The sequence below is a fragment of the Podarcis pityusensis genome (genome assembly GCF_964106645.2).
Source record: "Podarcis pityusensis genome assembly, chromosome: 12".
In the NCBI taxonomy this organism is placed as follows: Eukaryota; Metazoa; Chordata; class Lepidosauria; order Squamata; family Lacertidae; genus Podarcis; species Podarcis pityusensis.
In genome coordinates this window covers 28,812,664-28,828,229 of record NC_138037.1, presented here as the reverse complement: position 1 = coordinate 28,828,229, position 15,566 = coordinate 28,812,664, and the positions used below count along the sequence as shown (strand labels likewise).

General features: G+C 43.1%; 1 protein-coding gene across 7 annotated transcripts in view; it reads right to left on the bottom strand.

Moving 5' to 3' along the window:
- Nucleotides 1–2,228: 2,228 nt before the first annotated feature.
- The window catches only part of DYNC1I1 (dynein cytoplasmic 1 intermediate chain 1), a 253,297-nt gene continuing 239,959 nt past the window's right edge, over nt 2,229–15,566 (bottom strand). For all 7 annotated transcript variants that reach the window (XM_080974760.1, XM_080974757.1, XM_080974758.1 and 4 more), the window contains one exon: nt 2,229–3,043. In XM_080974760.1, coding sequence (XP_080830886.1) covers nt 2,933–3,043 — 111 coding nt within the window. In that variant the 3' untranslated portion in view covers nt 2,229–2,932. The remainder of the gene's footprint in view (nt 3,044–15,566) is intronic.

Below are 15,566 nucleotides of genomic sequence, written 5' to 3'. Positions count from 1 at the left end.
CAGTAGCTTTTTAAAAGCTCGTCCCATTTTTATAAAATGGATGTAGGCTTTGGTTTTTAATAGTAATAAAAAAGTTTGCCTTGGATCTTTTTAAAGCGTTAACTAAAGCCACTAACTGGATCAAATTCTCCACAAATTATTACTTAAAATGTAAAATCAGAATACTGCCATTTTTATTGATTTAATAGAACTGATTGGTTAAAGTTCTACGTCTCAATTAAGAGCAAGGGCCTTCATTGAACAAGCTTCGGGTGTTTGCAGCAGAACCAAACTCCATGCATTTATTTTAAGAAAAATATTTATACACTGGTCGCTATTATAAGAAATATCAAAATGTTTTACAATAATATCTATATATACTTAAAAACACACATAAAAATTAAAATCTGGTACTACTATTACCTATTCTTAATTGCCTGCATAAGCCTGGCAGAACAAATAAGTTTTCAGCAGCCATTTAAAGGTCCAAATAGAAGGTGCCTAAGCATTGGCTGGGAGCAGGCTTAGATGGGACTTTGCCAACTTGACTTCTTCATGAAAAGAAGGCCAGGCTGTGAATTTATAAAGCCTTGCTGTGCCTTGTATGGGTACTGTAGTTGTGTCCTGGCTGAGAATTTGAGCTGAATGCTGAGCAGTCTCCCCGACCCACCTTGTTCAAACCTCAAATTCTGCCACAAATTTAACAAGCAAGATCCTGTTGTCTTAACCTCAGCCAGTCAGCTATAATAGGGATAGGGTAAGGACTGCAGCGCTATTGATAAGAGCAGCCATCACTTTAACTGCACCAAGACTTCAGGGCAAGAGTGCCCTGAATGTGCCACCAAGGAGGACCTTTTTGCCACGTTGGTTCCTTGGACGCGTCCGATGAGCACAGCCCAATTGGTGTGGCTGTGCATTCGGCTCGTCGGTTCTGATTAGGCTCCGCACTGTGGAAAACGAGCAGCGTAAAAAGCACTTTGGAAATGGAAGCATCGGTTTGTCGCTTGAGCCGTTTAGCTGTGCTGCTTACGCTAAAGGACATATTTTAAATCTAATGATTATACATAATAAATTACTGGCTGGTTTGGAAATAAGTAAACCTCAAGATACTTTCATTATGGAACTCCCTGGGGAAGTTAAACACAGCAAATAACCCAGAAACAGCACTTGAACAAATTGTGCTTTTTTAACCACTCTCTGTGTGTACTTTAGAAAGTAGTCCTACTTGCCGCCTAAGAGGCAGCGCTGCAACTTTGCAGGAAATACAGGGCGCTAAATCCAACAACTATATTTTGGCAAAGTCCGGGGACAAAACGGATGGTGCCAGTTGGCAGATGCATGGCTGCAGAGAGAAAAAAATGGAATTGTGAACAATAGGACCAAAATGTGTAGTTTTGCTTTTTTTGCTTTGGCTCTCTCTGTAAAGCCAAGTATCTGGACCAAACTCTGCATCATTTTGAGCAGGTTAGGATGAAAGATGCTGACGTGGAGCTTAACCAGTATCCAAACAACCCTCACCTTGAGACACTGCCAGTCCCATTCCATTGACAAAAGACACTTATTTTGGATCATTTAACAGTGGACTAGGAAGGTATGTCCAATTTGGATACTAATGTAGGGATGGGAAACTTGTAGCTCTTCACCATCCCTGACCATTGACCATGGTGGGTGGGACTGATGGAAGCGGGATGGGCAGGCAGGACTCCAAAGCCCTCCCAATGGACCATCCCAATGGTTGCAGCTGAACAGAGGAAGTAATGTCAGACCTCGTGTAAGTGCACAGACAGATTCTGCAGTAATTTGAGCGCTAACAGTGGAAAATTGGCCCGTGTGCCTGGGAAGCTGCAGAAGCTCAGAGCTTAAATTTACACATGGGTCTATACATATGAAGCATCAGAATGGCCCACAGAAATCTCGCCGGTAAGATTAATTATGCTTGTGCATTTGTATTACCGGTGCAAATCTGAACAAGTAATATTGACTCTTACCACTCCAAGAAAAACAAAACCCTGTTCATCTAATCAATGTTACTACCCCAGAAGTTACAATTCTCTGACTGACCAGTAACGGAAATAATTTTATCAAGAAGAAAACCAACAAAATGTGGCTACAGAACAGCTCTGACACATTTTACTGCCGTTGCCTCTGTCTACTTCTGAAACAACACTTCCTCATTCAGACCATTAGTGGTATCCTGCAATGAGTGCCGGGGACCAACTGCACATGAAATATCGCTAAAGTATCTAGGATTAATAGGCGATTTTAGAAAGTTCTGTTTATTCAACCAAACCCTTTTACAGATTTCATTTTAGTAAAAAGTGACATCTAGTAATAGTTGTTTGGGACTCGACATAACCCCAACAGGCATGCAGAGACAATGCAGTTTGCTCGTTATGCACATGCTTTGGGATCGTTTATTTTAATGCTTTCAAATAAATATGTTCCATGCAGCACACCGCAATAAATAAGGAGCAGCAATGTTCATATAGTACATCCATTCATAATGTAAGTCACCATGTGAAACACCACATCTAAAAGTCTCTGGCCCAGTCCCATGTTGCGAAGCGCACCACATCTGTACCCAATCATATCTGACTTCATATGGATTTAATAGGACTGTGCCAGAAACGCGCGTGAGCCCAAGTTTATTCAGGAGTTCCTAGCTAGTTACTGCAGCTACTAAAGGATTTAAAAGGCAACAACTGAACCCACTTGGGCTTGATTTGTCCTCTCATTCGTAAACTTCTCAAAAAGAAATATGAAGCATGAAAACGCTCTGGATATTTTCAGACGGCTTGAAGCACAACGCGATTAATATGGAGAAATCGGAACCCTGGGGAAAGCTGGCAGCAACACTGGCATGGAAAGCCACAACAATACTGACTTGACACGGAACATGACTGCAATCAACAGAGGGCAGGTGGCTATAAAGGGAAGGACACCTTTCTCTCTTCTAGGCAGAGATCTCCATGGTTCCTTCTTCTTCGCTGTCTGCTCTGTTGGCACGGATTTCCACCAGAGTCCGGGCAAATCGGGTCCACTCATCGTTGTGCGGTATAGCAAGCTGCAAGAATTAAACAGACAGTGGCGCGGAGAAATTAAGACTGGACAAAGGGAGGTCTTAAGCCACACTGTTTTGACAGTCGTTCGTTATTCTGTTTACAGCAGCCCTCTTGGAGGAATGATGCAACTGGGTGTTTTATAAAAATCTATGATGGGGTATGTTAACAGCCAGTTGAACAGTTATGGTGTTACTTTTCTTAGGCTTGCCTAAAGATATTGCTAAAATACTATTCCAAGCATCCTGCCTACTGCTGGCTAGGGCTGATCAGCAATATAGTTCAGCATCTGGAGGACCACAGGTTAGCCCCTACAGTGATACTAGATAGATAAATAGATGGATGGATGGCTAGATATAGGATAAAAATGCTGTAGGGCAATGAAATGAACATGGCACATTTTCATCATGTTAACAAATGGCAGAATCCAACCAAATGCTATCGATACCTTTAAAACCAACAAAAGCCTTTTCTGGTTGATGTAAAGGTAAAGGGACCCCTGACCATTAGGTCCAGTCATGACCGACTCTGGGGTTGCGGCGCTCATCTCGCTTTATTGGCCGAGGAAGCCGGCGTACAGCTTCCGGGTCAGGTGGCCAGCATGACTAAGCCGCTTCTGGCGAACCAGAGCAGCGCACGGAAACGCCGTTTACCTTCCTGCCGGAGCGGTACCTATTTATCTACTTGCACTTTGACGTGCTTTCGAACTGCTAGGTTGGCAGGAGCAGGGACCGAGCAACAGGAGCTCACCCCGTCGTGGGGATTCGAACTGCTGACCTTCTGATCGGCAAGTCCTAGGCTCTGTGGTTTAACCCACAGCGCCACCTGCGTCCCTCTGGTTGATGTAGGCAAGCCTATTTAGACTTTCAAACATTAAGCATTTATTTACGCAGTTTATAAATCATGTTTCGCCACAACATGATCTCATCAGCCTTGGTTTGAGATGTGCTCTTTATGTTTATGCATCTCAGTAATGATGGCACTGAATCAGACTGGCCTAGCTTCCCTGCTATCTGAAAGTGTTGGTTTGGAAGGAGATGTCCTACTACAGTAGAAGACCACAACAAGTTGGGGATAAGGAAGCTGTGGCTTTCCCACCATCCCTGCCCATTGGCCATGTTAGCTGGGGCTGATGGGAGGTGGAGTCCAATGAGAGGGCCACAGGCTCCCTATCTCTGCTATAAGTTGAGGTCGGAATGTTATAATAGCAGCAGTTGGACACGGCCAGGGCGATACTACACTGCAGTTAGAATGGAACTCCAGGATGGGTTACACATGTTAAAAATGTATGCACCATGTCATATTTCTGAAATCATTATGCAGCGAGATTTGAGAGGGGGCAGGGGGCATTTTTGCTCTGCCCTGTTTCTCAGTACAGCTACAGAAAAGATATATAATAAAAATGCTAAGCATCTCTAGAGCAAGCGAATATTATGCAAGCTGATCAGAATTTCTTCTCCTACCCCTTAACACTGAAAATACCTGGTAAAATTGTTCCTTTTTTCACTTTATTCTTATGAAGACAGGACAAAAGTATGCTCCGAGCGGGATATGTATTTCAATGGAATGGATGCTAGGGTGCTTTAGTGATACCACGGGACAATCCCACCCCACCCCAGAATCCATTCTAGCCGAATCTAGTCTTGCAATTTTTGAGAGATAATGCAAAACAAGATTGAAACAATCACCAGACTGCTTCCTCTATGTACATTTTCATAGACTCCGACCCTAGAAGCCGGCAACATGAATTTAAATTAACCATGCACATTTTTACAGCTCCGTAAAGTCTGTAATCTCTCGCTGGATGCTGTAGGAGAAAGTAACTGTTTAAAGAAATTATGCAACGTAGATGGCTGGAAAGGAACTTCTTTCAAGGCAGGAAGCAGTGTGACTGACACTGAGCATCTGGGGTATGTGTCCCATTACTGCTAGTGAGCCATAAAACCAGACAATCCTTTTATGCACCTTATGCAAATTTGTACTACAAGTGCAGAAGAAAGGATCTGTCCATTTCAGTTGCCTCCATTTTTCCAATCTTAAATTCAGTTCTCCACATCTGGCAACAATTTCTGATTCCCCCCCCCCCCTTTAAATCCATATGAAAATTCACCAGCATTTTAGTGCAAATTTCTCCTAGAAAACACATTTGTATATGCAGTTTAATGGACTACAGTACAAGCAATTTCCCCTAATATAATGCACTTGTGTATGCTATTTTCATTAATATCTTCCTTTTTATGCACACTTCCCCCTAATACACACATTTTTGTAAACAGTGTTGGGTGGGAGAACTCCATCACAAAGTTCGGGTAAAAATGTGAATTTTGAAGGATGGCTGTTTGTCGGTTCACATCATTTTGGAAAGTGGAATTTTGATAGATTTGGCTTTAAATGTGTACCTAATTGAATTTCTCCTGGTTTGGGCACAAAAACTGCTTTGGTCACCTCTGTCGGAAGAAGGAGAGGGAAATGTGTCCCTATTAATTCTCCTTGATCTTCCCTTGACTATAGTATCCCTCTGGAGCCTCTATCCGAGTTGGGGGCGGGTGGTGATGCTTTGTGGTGATTCTGGTCCTGCTTGGATGGTCATTTCGAGAGGGGTGCTTGGGGAGCACTCCTCCGCCCCATGGAGCCTTTAACATGGGGCTCCTCAGGGTTCCATTTTTATCTCCCCTGCAGTTTTTAACTTCTACATGGAACCACCAAGTGGGATCGTCTATAGAGTTTTGAAGTACATTGTCAGCAATATGCTGATGACACTCAGCTCTATCTCTCCTTTACATCGGCAGGTGAGGCAGTGGACGTGCTGGACCAGTGTCTTGCCTCGGTAATGGACTGGATGAGAGCCAACAAACTGAAGCTCAATCCAGGTAAGACTGAGACACCTCCCTATGGGAGGCGGTCTGCTCTTGGAGCAAGTATGTAGCTTGGGGTACTCTTTTAAAGGTATAGTGTGCCTGCTGCCACAGTTGCTTCAGGAGACAAACTACCAGGGTTGGGTACCACTGTACCACCTTCAACTTCCATCTATATCCTTGCATATCATTTTACAAAAATGAATGTCAGAGAGGTGCCATTTGGATTTTATGTTTCCTATTCAAATATATATTTGGACAGATACACACACACACACACACACACATTTCTTCTCCTTTCTTTATCTGAAGCCTGTAATGCAGATTCACTAAAATTTCCATCTCAGGGTTCTCATTTTTATATATTCCATTCTAAATTATGTTTGGCTTCAAGAGAGCTAGTTAAAAAGATTTTGTAAAGCTGGCTAATTAAGGACCGCAAAAAAAAAAAGTTTGGGTTAATTTTAGCTTGGTTCCTCCAATAGCATCAGCCAGGCAAATGGTTATAATGACTAAGATGAGGCTTCAAAATAAAGAGCAAGTGTGGTTTATCAGCATCCTTATAATCTTTCAATTTAACAGAAGCATTTTAGGAAAGATCAGAAAAACCCTATCTCAGGAGCGCATTAACTCTTTACTCCAAGCACAGCTTTTGCCATCCTGAAGTTGTCTGCACACAAACCATAAGAAATGCATTTGATATGGAATGAGATTTGTTGCAAACAGTTTTGCATGTAAAGATTTCTTCACGATTCAGTCATGCAAGGAACTAGACAACAGGGTAAGAAGGAACTGGATTCTAGAATGATACTGTCAAATACCTGATTTATAACACATACATGAGTGACTGACCAAACAATTTAAGTTAAAAGCTTTAAGTTTCTTCCTTCCTCAGTAGCATGTTTGGGATTTTAAGAGAAAAAGGAAACTGTTATGTTGAACACTAAGGTGTCTTAATAAACCTATCTCAGTCAGGCTGCCGCTTTAAGTTATTTTAATTGATTGATTGATTGATTGACTGATTGACTGATTGATTTATAACCCATTCTTCCTACCAGGGCAGCAGAGACACCTGTAATTAAAAATAAAATAAATACAGTGGTACCTCGGGTTACATACGCTTCAGGTTACATACGCTTCAGGTTACAGACTCTGCTAACCCATAAATATTACCTGGGGTTAAGAACTTTGCTTCAGGATGAGAACAGAAATTGTGCTCCGGCGGCGCGGCAGCAGCGGGAGGCCCCATTAGCTAAAGTGGTGCTTCAGGTTAAGAACAGTTTCAGGTTAAGAACGGACCTCCGGAACGAATTAAGTACTTAACCCGAGGTACCTCTGTATTTAAAACATTTAAAATTGTTATAAATATCTTAAAACAACAGAATCATAGAATTGTAGGATTGTACATCTACAACTAATTTAAGACCAGTTACAACCAAATCATATGTTTGGATAGGCCTGCCGTAAACACAACAGTTTTCAGCAAGCATATAAAAGAGGACAATGATATTGCCAGCCTAAGGTCAATAGACAGGGAGTTCCAAATTTCAGGTGCTGTCACTCTAACGCAGGGATAGGCAAACTCCGGCCCTCCAGATGTTTTGAGACTACAATTCCCATCATTCCTGACCACTGGTCCTGTTAGCTAGGGATGATGGGAATTGTAGTTCCAAAACATCTGGAGGGTCGCAGTTTGCCTATGCCTGCTCTAAAGGAATGACTCCTTACAAGTAAAGAGCAGGTGTTGCATGGCACTTGTACAAGTGCTGCAGATCGAATAAACTGAGCAGCACATGGAAACACCGTTTGCCTTCTCGCAGGAGCGGTACCTATTTATCTACTTGCACTTTGACGTGCTTTCAAACTGCTAGGTTGGCAGGAGCAGGGACCGAGGAACGGGAGCTCACCTCATCACTGGGATTCGAACGGCCGACCTTCTTATCGGCAAGTCCTAGGCTCTGTGGTTTAACCCACAGCGCCACCCGCGTCCCTTTGAGTAACTTGCCCCATTTATTTATTTCTTGCATTTATATCCCAATATTTCCCCCCCCCCCCCAGGAACTCAAGATGGCATACTTGGTTCTTCCCGTCCTTGTTTGATCCCAACAACCCTGTGAAGTAGGTTAGGCAGTGACCGGCCCAAGGTCACCTAAGTGAGCTTCATTGCTGAGTAGGGATTTGAACCCCAGTCTCCCAGGTCCTAGTCCGAGGCTCTAACCACTATCAACACACTGGCTCTCAAGGGGGCTACATCATAACTCCGTCAGTCTGGTCCCAACCCAGCAAAGCTTTCCTGCATGGATTCATTTAGAGTGACAGATACTCAAATCAAGACAAAAGAAGTAGAAGTATCGGCACAGACGTATTAAAAATAAATAATTAAAATTTACAAAAGGATGAAACACTGCATGAAGACAATCGTAAATGCAACACTCCTTCCCAAATCTTACACAGAAGACGAACCCAGTAAGGAAAACATTTCCATATTAGAAATCCATATAGATTTCTTTCTCCCTATGGGGTCTGCTCGCACGTATATATATATATATATATATATATATATAAGCACACACCTTTTCTGGCTTTGATGCTGCGGTAGTATCAAAACTCCTTCATTATTTTTCTTTATATATAGTATGAAAAAGTCTGTATTTTTCCAGGCAACTCCCAATGCCACACACATGGTTGGAAACAAAGTGGGAGGTAATCTGAAGGGGGGGGGGGGAGGAAGGCCACCAAAGTAACCGAAAGCACCCTGTTCACATAGCTGGAGTACCACTGTGCTTAACTCTTCAGAGAGCCAAGCATCATTGCTAACAATGGATGAAACCACCGGCAAGAGGTTGAAGCCAGAAAACTGCATGCAGATGATTTTAATCAGCTCTGTGTATATACTGGTGTGCTTAACTGAAGGGGTGGGATACCACAGACGGGCTAAAGACTGTCTCCGCTCAACACACAGCAGGTATCGCACAGGAACTGTACATACCACCCCCCTCCCATAAAGTTCATTTGTGGGTTTTCATCTTGATTAACCTCTGCTGCGAACTGTGTCTCTTTGCACTGTTCGGGGGCCGCCGTTACAGATCATGGGAGTTGCAGCAGCAAAAGATAAGAAACCGCAGGATCCCTACAGGCACACACACCAGATTTTTTCCACTGGCGAAACACACAACAGCTAAAAGTTCAGGCGCACCTCAGACGAAACCCTCGAAATTGAAAAGTTTGGCTAATCCTTAAGAGATAAGGGTTGGGAACATGTGACCTTCCAGTTCTCAGGACATTGCATGTCCCATCATCTCTGGGAGGGATGGAGAGCAACCTCTGGAGGTCCACAAGTTCCTGCTTAGATAGGTAAAGGTATAGGGGACCCCTGACCATTAGGTCCATTCGTGGCCGATTATGGGGTTGCGGCGCTCATCTCGCTTTATTGGCCAATGGAGCCGGCGTACAGCTTCCGGGTCACGTGGCCAGCATGACTAAGCCACTTCTGGCGAACCAGAGCAGCGCACGGAAACGCCATTTACCTTCCCGCCAGAGCGGTACCTATTTATCTACTTGCACTTTGATGTGCTTTCTAACTGCTATGTTGGGACCGAGCAACAGGAGCTCACCCCGTCGCGGGGATTCGAACTGCCGACCTTCTGATCGGCAAGTCCTAGGCTCTGTGGTTTAACCCACAGCGCCACCCACATCCCCCCTGCTTAGATAATGTTAAGCAAATTAGCAAGTTGGCCAAACTGCCTACCGTTTAAAGAACTGCACTAACATTTCCCCCTCATTTTCCACAGCACCATCTTCATTGTTGGCTTGAGCTTGATGGTTCTGCGTCTCACTCCAATCCAACCCTCCCCACAAACTTTTTGAACCAAAGAAAGTCCAGGCACCCTTGCCGACTCCAAAGCTTCACCGGCCTCGGGAAATCCAATAATGGTTCATTCTGCCTATTTGGCTCAGAGCAGAAAGGAAAAATCCCAAGGGGAGGCCTATTACCTTCTGTGGGTGGCAAGGGCTAAGAACAACCTTTAAGAGAGGACTTTGTACAGTATTCTACTTGTACTTTTTGTAGCAATTTTCAGGTTCTTTTTAAAATTTACTTTAGCTTTCTATATCTTACTGCATTGAGAAAAGAACTCCAACAAAAATCTTAACACTTACAGTCCATTCTGCATACTGTACTAAACTGGCAGTGGTTCTCTTTAAGGGTTAGTTGGGCTCCAGCAAAAATAACAAAATGCCTTGTGACTCCTTAAACATTCACAAATGTATTATAGTATACACACCAGCAGACTGGAATCCACTTTGTCAGAAGTATAAATCTCAGCTGACAGAAGAGATGTTGCTACGGCTGAACATAGGATGTTGCCTTATACTAAATCAGACCATTGGTCCATATAGCTCAGTATTATCTACACTGACTGGCAGCAGCTCTCCAGGGTTTCAGAAATAGGACATTTCCAGTATTACCGGGAGACGCCGGTGATTGAACCTGCAACCTTCTGCATGCAAACCAGATGCTCTACCACTGAGCTGTGGCTCTTTCCCAAGGGGGCCAAGCCAGAAATCTTGAACTACACTAAGTGCTTCTGGGTGGGAAATGACTAGAAGGGGAAACTGAACTGGGAGATGACCCAGGTTCCTGGTAGGATATTAATTTGGGGCAACGCATATGTTTAAGATCTGTAATAAGTGTGGTTAACTGAAGAGAACTGGATTGATGTGGAACAGGATCAGTTGGAGAATTAACTGAAATTGAATAAATTAAAGAGATACTGATTTGGAGGGATTTGAGGTGGGGTACAAATTAATTGAAATTTTTTATCTGGGATGCTTCCAGTGAGAAATTAGTAAACTTGCTTTCTGTGACACCTCTTCTGTGTATCAATTTAGTTATGAATGTATGCTTCCTTTCATATTGACACTGATTTTATTATTATTTATTTTAAGCTGTCCTGAGACACTTCCTACGGGGTAGAATACAAATTCCAAAAAGACATACAAATAAATGCCTAACACGAGGTACCTCTTTTTTATTTTTTAAAGCAGGTGGCTGCCTCTGAAAATTAATAATTCTCAAGAGCTGTTTTCCGAAAGGTTGCAAGCGTCACAGGCTCTGGCTGTCTGCTACGGAAAGGCAAGGAACTGCCTGGCTGGCATGAGGAATGTATGGATCTTTTGCTTTTTTAAAAGCCACCAAACCTGTGTACTTGCGGTCTGCTGGATCACAGCCAAAGCGCCTGCAAATACCATAAAATTATAGTTCAAATATGTCGTTTCCGCTTTTCTACGGAGCAAATTAATGTCCTGAACTCTTCCGTAATGTGCTGCAATTTTAGGCTAACCGGCTCCTTATCAAGACATACATTCCATTGCGCCATACATTTATACAACACACAACTTCACCAACCATTAAGGAAAAAGCATTTTAACACCATAATTAAGTCCTCCCTCACAACCAAGGTTGCTATTGAAAGTGACAGGCTCAAACCACAGAAGAATCATAAAGATGATTAATTATACAAACGAATTCTTGTTTTAGAAGATATTCCTCCAGAAAACATATGCTGGTACTAGCAAGGAGGAGAGCATGCCTGTTCAGCTGAATTTCACAAACAAGAACACCATTACATTAATGTGATATCGCTTTAACCCATATTGGCACTGAACATTTTTTTCACTCAATTCCCTGTAGCGCAGGGAAATAGCTGTAACAATTTCCTAGTCAAGCTGATCTTACTGTGTGTATATAGAAAAAAACAAGAAAATGTTCTTGGGAAATAAGTTTACTTCCCTCCTCATCCTGGCTAAATTTGTTATTTTAAATACACTATTTCATGGTTCCTTATTAAGATGCTACACAATGTTAATGATGCTATATTACTTTTAAAAGTGCATTTTCCTTCTTCCACATTAAGATGTTGTACAATATTAGGAAATTCAGTACAGCTTCTCCCTCCTGATCCCCATTGCCCCGGGAGAATATCTGTTTATGAACCAGGGTGCTGTGCTAGAAGGCTCCTCTACATCCACACCTAGGCTACGGACCAGTTCAACATGTCGTCCCGCTTCCTTATAGACAGATACTGCAGATCACTCAATGGACTGGGGCATGCCTGTCCTCATGTTTAGATGCAATGTGTTGTTTCCCTTATAGCTGTTGCAGAGCATGCAGCTGATGTAGAATTTCATCAGTAGAAAAAAGACAGTCGCGGAACTGAGAAATTACACAAAACAAATGAAATACCGTGAAAATCCCTGAAATGAGAAGTAATTGACTAGAAATATTATCTTCTAGAATTAAACTAAATAACCAAAATCAAAAAGTTTAAGGAAAAAATTAGAAAAACCTAGAATTGAACAAAGCCTTAACGGGATGCCGGCTACAAACCTTGTTTCACTGAACTATTCAGTTTCCTCAGAAGGAAATAGAGAAATCATAAACCTTAAATGACCAAATTCAAAGAAAGGGGGTAAGGTTCTAGATTTTTCAAATTTTTTCCTTAAACTTTTTGATTTTGGTTATTTTTTTAAATTCTATAAGATAATATTTCTAGTCAATTACTTCTCGTTTCAGGGATTTTCACAGTATTTCATTTGTTTGATGTAGAATTTCATGGCCTGGGAGACAAGCAGCACCCATTTCATACCCAGCCAGTTTTAAGCTCTTGTAACTTAACATTAAAATCCCTAAATTACTATGGATCAGGTTAGAAATACCAATTTTCGCTTCACTACCCAATTAAGATAACAAATGGAACCCGGTTGCAGTGGCCTCATGATTACTGCCTTAAGGTGACACAGAGGCAGTCGTTATCTCCCCCTCCCCACACTGGTAGCAGCCCCAATGTTATGGAGTGGGGTCTCCTTGCTGAAAGGCCTCATCTGTACTGGCATTCCACTGGCTTGCACAAAACGTTCATCTCCCATATTAATTGGCGTCATTTTAACGGGATTCTCCTGTTGCCTCTTTTAATAATGGTTGTTGATATTTTAATGTTGCGTGACTTTGCAAATGGCTTAGAAGGCTATGTTTGGCATTAAGCAACATATACAGTGGTAAAGGTAAAGGTAAAGGGACCCCTGACCATTAGGTCCAGTCGTGGCCAACTCTGGGGTTGTGGCGCTCATCTCGCTTTATTGGCCGAGGGAGCCGGCATACAGCTTCCGGGTCATGTGGCCAGCATGACTAAGCCACTTCTGGCGAAACAGAGCAGCGCACGGAAACGCCGTTTACCTTCCCGCCGGAGCAGTACCTATTCGTCTACTTGCACTTTGACGTGCTTTCGAACTGCTAGGTTGGCAGGAGTAGGAACCGAGCAAGGGGAGCTCACCCCGTCGTGGGTATTCGAACCGCCAACCTTCTGATCGGCAAGCCCTAGGCTCTGGTTAAGTACTTAATTCGTTCCAGAGGTCCATTCTTAACCTGAAACTGTTCTTAACCTGAAGCACCACTTTAGCTAATGGGGCCTCCCGCTGCTGCCGCGCCGCCGGAGCACAATTTCTGTTCTCATCCTGAAGCGACCACTATTTCTGGGATAGCGGAGTCTGTAACCTTTATTTATTTATTTATTTAGCAAATTTATAAACTGCTTCACCAACCACCAAAAGGGTGTACAAAACAAAATGCAAATAAATACAAATTCTAAAAACAGTAAAACGATTCTTGCAAACAACCATCCCTACCAATCTACAATTAACTAAATGGTAAGTATTATTATTATTCGTTAATAATAATACTAACAATATTTTATTGGATAACTCTGAATAAAGGCTTTATTCGTGGCAGCAGCTCATTCCCCCCCCCCCCTTTGCCACTGCTGTTCATGCTGCTCACTCGCCCAGAGAATTGAAGGCAGAGGAACAAGAGGCTGCCCCTTCCCGTTGGTGCAGGCGAGAGAGAAAGGGCAGGTGAGCAGCGAGTAGCTGTTGTTGCCTTTTACTGGTTTGCCTGACTCAGGGTCAGCCTAAGACATTTTGCTTCCTGAGGAAAAGGACAAGGCGGTGTCTCCTCTCCATTCCAGGTTCAAGTGTTGACTGGACTGGCTGTTGAATCTTATTTCAATGCTCACGACGAGGCAAAATCATCCGCCTTACCTGAGGCAGCAGGCAGGGGTGCCGTCTTTTCGGTGCCCTGGGTGCTCGTTGTTGTTTGGTCGTGTCCAACTCTTCGTGACCCCAAGGACCAGAGCACGCCAGGCACTCCTCTCTTCCACTGCCTCCTGCAGTTTGGTCAAACTCATGTTTGTAGCTTCGAGAACACTGTCCAACCATCTCGTCCTCTGTCGTCCCCTTCTCCTTGTGCCCTCCATCTTTCCCAACATCAGGGTCTTTTCCAGGGAGTCTTCTCTTCTCATGAGGTGGCCAAAGTACTGGAGCCTCAGCTTCAGGAGCACCTTCCAGTGAGCACTCAAGGCTGATTTCCTTCAGAATGGATAGGTTTCATCTTCTTGCAGTCCATGGGACTCTCAAGAGTCTCCTCCAGCACCATAATTCAAAAGAATCAATTCTTCGGTGATTAGCCTTCTTTATGCTCCTGCTCTCACTTCCATACATCACTACTACCATACCCACAAAAAAGCCCTCAATATTCCACAGCCAAGTGGCTCCATGGGGTCCTCCCGCTGCCCCCCTGACAGTGGGCTGCTGGGAGGAGCCCCGGCCGCCCCCCAAAAGGCCGAGGGGAGGGTCTGCTGCGGCTGCAACAGGCTCCGTCGGGCCCTCCCACTGCAGTAGCAGGCCTTAATATATACACATATCACAATCTATCACACACATCTCCAGAATGGGCAGGAAGCAAGTTAAACCACTTTAAGTGCACATATTTCATTTTAGATTAAGAGTGTAGCTGAAGACACAGCTTTTATTCCTGTTGGTGTATGTAATATGTACATTAAAGACCTCAAAGACTGTATGGTAACACAAATTAAGGAATATCGTAATGAGAAACACAAGGATTTAGGGTGATAATTACTGGGCTTTGCCTCTACTTACACCGGCTTACCCCCTACTGAGGCTACCAAAGCCAAAGATTTTATCACTCTAGTAATCAGCAATGGGTGATGGCCTTCATAAAACACAGTAATTAAACTGACTGATTTTTCAAACCTGGGCATTTTTTTCATTAAGGAGCTCTTTTTAAGCCACCCTTAAAAAAAAAAAAGGCACACTGGATACATCAGTCACTATTTCTCTCCTAAATGCCAACATTTGGGAGCAAAACTGATCAACACGCTGTTTCCCAAGTGATCATTACACAAGCCGAGGTGGGGAGAATCAATTACTGAGTGATCCTGCAATGGTGACAGGAGAGCTCTATATATTTCTTATTTTTAAAAAAATCAAACAAAGTCTACATACAACGAACATGTACAAAGAAGAAGGAGGGGCTTTGTCACAAACGTAATACTTTCTTTGAAAATTGTGTAAGCAAATAAGTGGCTTTGTATTCTGGGGCTCAGAACCCAACTCTGCCTTGCACTCAGTTTTTTTAGGCAGGTTACTTGTCCTTTGTTGTGGCAGCCATTTTGTGGCAAGCCATGGCCTTACTATAGTCATTTTGTGGTGGTACCCACAAATGTTTTCCAATTTCCAAATGGGACAATGAGCCCCCAAATATTGGCAACCCTTGAAATGCAGTACATTCCTGGCAGGCAACAGTTATGTATAAAGTTGT